Below are 4,835 nucleotides of genomic sequence, written 5' to 3'. Positions count from 1 at the left end.
TTAACTGAACTGTTACAGCTAGGCGGGGCATTTTATACTTTCTTACCCGGCGGAAAACAGACGCCCATTCTTATTCGTCGAAGGAGCTCACGTGGTTACTTTTCTATTGGTCAAAACAAAAGTAGTTATTTTGTTCGACAGGCCATGAGCCAATCGTTTCATAGGATGGCGAAGTCATGACCCGCCCTACTACGCCTCTGATTGGCTAGGACTCTGACGGTGGGTTAGTGACAGAGCAGTTCTTAATGTAGCCATGGAAACTATCATGTATTTTCAAATATTATATAGCCTAACAAATAAAATAAAAAAGTTTATCTTATATTATCAGCCTTTTTAATTTGTTTAACGCTAATTTAAGTTAAACAAAATTAAAAAACTAGAAAAGTTATTCAACTCTTTTCAAGCTTATTCATTCTCAGTGGACCGGGATCAGCATCCGGGAATCATGGTAAGTAACATTAAAAGGTTAAAATTCACAGCAGAGTGGTTTGTGCAGAGTTGCATTATGGGCCATAAATAAGGTATGAAAGATAAATAAATAATCAGAATTCACAGGAACAACAGCACACAAAAAATCAAAGGGAAAAAACTTACAATAACAATTGCATGAAAAGATATAAGCATAAATTATGTTTGCAAGTGGAAAGTTGACTGGGTTTGTCATCTTTAAGCCATCAAGGAGTTTTTGTAATTAAATCATTACTTATGAAAATGTTGATGATTATAAAAGGGGTTACATATGAAGTCAGACCTTTAAGACTTGCTCAGGAGGGTTTTTTCCTCATTTTCTAATATTTAACGTGTTACTGAATACATATAGGCCTATTGCTGTTTTTAAATCTTTGAAAACAATATGTTTCTATATTTGGCAAATAAGTCATGATGTGGACCTTACTAAATTGTGTCACAGTACCAATTAAGCTCATGCCAGACTTTTGACTTTTTTCATCAAATATCTTTATTTTATATTCTAAAATCTACATGAACTAATGAATACATTTTCAAATGAGAGATAAATGTTGCTTTATAAGAAATTATCTCCCTTATAATTCATGCCACTATCCATGAAAAACACCTGAACTTAGATTTTGGTGCTTAATGGGAACACTTACCCTTGATTAAGTAATTGAAATAGTTACATTACTTATTACATTTTAAATAGAGTAACTAGTAATCTGTAACCTATTACATTTCCAAAGTAATCTTCCTAACCCTGATTATTGGGAATGGATCACTTCGTAAATAAATTTTGCTTGAATATGTGTCGTGTTTACCTACAATCCTCTGGACACAATAATGAGTTGTTATCCATCTTAAGTCTGAATAACTTTGAGGTTGTCCAATTACAAATACAGTTAATTATTTTGAATTGAATAAGCCCTTGTCCCTTGATACCAGCACAGAGGTCCCTAACAAGCCATTCATCATCACTAATGTCCCTGTGCTGATATCATCAGGTTATGTCTTTGGTGTAATAGCAGTTAATTGGGCCCAGAGGAAACATGGTATGGGTTTGTGAGATTTTTCCAACCCTCTCCAGGAGACATCAAGGTCGGACAGATGCGGAAGATCAGTCCTCGTGGCCAGGCATCCGTCCGTGAGCAACCAAGAAGGAGAGACGCTTCAAATAGTCACAAAGGACCTCATTCGCAATCTCAAGTAGGCTCATAAACACTCTGATAAACATTCATTCAAGAATCTGCATTTCATTTCACAATAACTGCAAATTTGGAAAGTGGATGCAACACAGTGATTATGCAATATTAAAACCAGCCTATTTTGTCAGAGTCCCATGTAAGGATCCTTCTGGAGAGTCCCTCATTCTACCAGCTGCTACGTTTGAGCAGATCACCTCAAAATCCTGGGGTCTCACCAAGGAGGATCGGGATGCGTTGAAGGCGGCTTATCAGAAGAAGAAAGACGAGGAAATTGTAAGAAACGTGATGAACTCCAATCATACTTAAAAAATAATGTCGTTTAACTTTCAGATAACACAATAACCTCTCACCTCTCATCCAGATCGCTGCCGAGGAAAGGAAACGCCAAATCTATGAGACAGATCTGGCCCGTAAGCAGAACCCGGCGCTGAACGAGCTGGAGATGGAGGCCCGGGGCCGAGCGCAGCACCTGCTGGAGCGGGCCGACACCCTCAAGATGGAGCAAGAGGAGGACATCAAGAAGCTCAACAAGGTGAGACGCTGCACTGCAAATACACAACAAAAAGTTTTTTAAATGTACCTGAGAAATGACTCTTCTGTGTGTGTTTGTTTGGTCCCGTCAGCTGATTCTGGGCGCTCAGTGCCAAGCCACACGTGACCACCAGATCAAGGAGAAGAAGCAGATGCAGGCGGAGCTGACAGAGGAGGAGAAACGTCTGGATGACATGATGGAAGTGGAGCGCCGCAGGGCCTTGGAGATTGTGAATCAGATCGATGAGCTGCGCAAAGAACAGAGGATCAAGTGAAGACACACGATTATATTCTCATTCACAGACTGATTTAAACCTGACCTCCGTTCTTTGTCATGAGACTTAGGCTACCGGTGAGCTGCACATGCAACGATTTTTTGTGAAGTTTGGTGTCTGTGGGTTTATGTTCCAGGGGAAAGCAGCAAATTTGCGGCCAGATCGAGCACCGTCTGTTGGAGAAGGACCTGCAAGACAACATGAAAGAACAGGAGAAATGTCAGGTCCGAGAGAATCAGGAGAAAATGAACCAGGAGGACCTCAAGGTGCTTACATGAGGGGGGACAGGGAGCCCATGGACCTTAAAAAGTCTTAAAAATGTCTTAAATTTAGTTTTTTGATATTCAAGGTCTAAAAATGTCTTCTCTACTCTAGGAGTTAAGGGTGTTAAATTTGATCTGAGCGTAATTATATCTGTTCAGTTTATGTTATTTATCATTATTATCATTATTATCTGATTATTTTAATAACCAACCAATCAACTTATTAATTAAAGTAAAAAATAATCAGCAGTTGTAACTATAATGAAACAAATCATTAGTTGCAGTCTTATATAAATGACTTCAAAATGAGCTCCATTTCAACCCACTACAGCAGTAAAATACGGCTTTTGCATTATTATTATATGTCTCAGCAATGGTAATATTTTTTCCTTAAAGAGGCATTAAGAAGGTCTTAAAAGTCATTACATTTGCTCTTAAAAAGTGTGCAGATACCCTGGGGGAGACAACACACGCAGACACCCACTAACCATCAGTCACATACAGGCTGTGAGGGATGTCCAGAGACATGAACTAGTGTTTGGAGAGTGTTTTTGACCGGTTGTCTCCTTCAAGGCCCTGGAGAAGAAGAAGGAGGAGCTCCATCGGCTGCAGCAGGAGATAATGTGCATCAACAATCAGACCCTGCGGGCCAAGGAGCAGAGGAGAGAAGAGGAGAAGCTGGCTGACATGAGAGACATGGAGTACATCAAGAACAAACTGGTCAGATAAAAAGCAAATTATCTCAGCAGACCGTTTCCACGGATACACGACCAGACAAACAGAAACACCAGGACAGTTCATACCCACAGAGTTTATTCTGACATCCATCAACGCTCAACATATTTCAGATTTATTCTACCATTCAAATATTGTTCACTCTTCCAAGTGTGTTTAAAGAAAGAGATTTTACGACTCCTGCAGCAACGGGAGGCAGAACTTGAAGCGCAGCAGAAACAAATCAAGAAAGATAAGGAGTTGGAGATTGCCCGGCTGAGGGCCCGTCAGGAGAAAGCTACAGGCTACAAGGCAGACCAGGTCAGGAGTAAAACCACCTGCTGATTTTTAAAACTGTGCAGACCTCATCTTACCTCACTTTTAGATTAATAATCAATAATTTTGTATAATTTTGTGTTTGTATACTTCTGTGCATTTGTAAGGAGGAGCTCCGTGTTCAGAGGAGCAAAGAAATTATTGACAGAGAATGGAGGAGAAAACAGAAGGAGCTCGCTGTCAAGAAGGCGGAGGAGGACGAGAACCTGAAGACAGCTCGTGTGGAGCAGCTTCGCTGCAAAGAGCACTTCCTGTCTATCAAGGCTGACCGAGAGAAGGCCGACTATGAGAGGGTGCTGAAGTAAGAAACTGTGGGCACAACTACCTCAGGCATAATTGAACGGTCTTCATCAAGTTTCTAGTTATTTATACCATTCAATTAATTTCTCCAAACAGGGCGCACCAGGAGGCGATCATCAAACAGAAGGAAGAGGAGGAAAAGATGCATCAGAAGTCGCTCCGTCACTCCGAGGTCATCAGGCAGCAGGTGAAGGAACATGAGGTCAGAGCCGTGGCTCAGCGCAGAGAGCTCTTAAAGGAGACGGATCAGATGAGCGAGGCGGTCCAGCAGAGACAGATGCGCCTTAATGAGCTCAAAGAGAAGAAGCTCAAGGAGCTCAAGTAAGTGCACGCAGGTTGATGGACTTTTTTCTTGTGTGTCTGACTTTGAGTCATTATGTTTGAGTATTAAGAGAATATTCCTGAAATGTGTTGGTCAATGTGCTTCAGGGCTACAGGGCTCCCTGACAAATACTGCAGTGACGTGGAGAGGAAGGCCCGAGCTTTCTGATGCCCTCACGACTGGATTCAACCCTCTGATCTCATTCATATCCACATTCACATCAGCACCTCCACTGGACCTCCTTACAGGGTCTCATTTAAGGAGGAAGAGCACTTTTCAAATACTAATGTAACATGAACATATCTAAGTACTTAATAGTAAGGTCCGTTTGTTCACATTTCGGTGGTTCATAATGTTTTGTGATGGATCATGTGTGCATATTGTAAAAAACAAAATAAAGTGACGTGATATTAATACTTCTCCACACACAGATTGA

The 4,835-nt window shown here is 40.9% G+C and overlaps 1 protein-coding gene across 1 annotated transcript; it reads left to right on the top strand.

Annotated features, from left to right (window-relative positions):
* The first annotated feature begins 1,226 nt into the window (after positions 1-1,226).
* Positions 1,227-4,567, top strand: LOC133987711 (cilia- and flagella-associated protein 45-like). Its single transcript, XM_062427155.1, has 11 exons — positions 1,227-1,238; positions 1,541-1,659; positions 1,787-1,931; positions 2,020-2,190; positions 2,282-2,460; positions 2,601-2,730; positions 3,301-3,447; positions 3,649-3,762; positions 3,885-4,078; positions 4,174-4,398; positions 4,507-4,567. Exons 1-11 carry the CDS (start codon positions 1,227-1,229, stop codon positions 4,565-4,567), a joined length of 1,497 nt encoding a protein of 498 aa, XP_062283139.1.
* The last annotated feature ends 268 nt before the right edge of the window (positions 4,568-4,835 follow it).

The sequence above is a fragment of the Scomber scombrus genome, chromosome 10 (assembly GCF_963691925.1).
Source record: "Scomber scombrus chromosome 10, fScoSco1.1, whole genome shotgun sequence".
Taxonomy (NCBI): domain Eukaryota; kingdom Metazoa; phylum Chordata; class Actinopteri; order Scombriformes; family Scombridae; genus Scomber; species Scomber scombrus.
This window is presented reverse-complemented; position numbering and strand designations above follow the sequence as displayed.

Bases quoted from the DNA above. Each gene is read 5' to 3' on its own strand.
- LOC133987711 (XM_062427155.1), top strand. The intron at 2,731-3,300 runs GTGCTTACATGA...GTCTCCTTCAAG, and splicing joins TGAACCAGGAGGACCTCAAG to GCCCTGGAGAAGAAGAAGGA. The intron at 3,763-3,884 runs GTCAGGAGTAAA...TGCATTTGTAAG, and splicing joins CAGGCTACAAGGCAGACCAG to GAGGAGCTCCGTGTTCAGAG.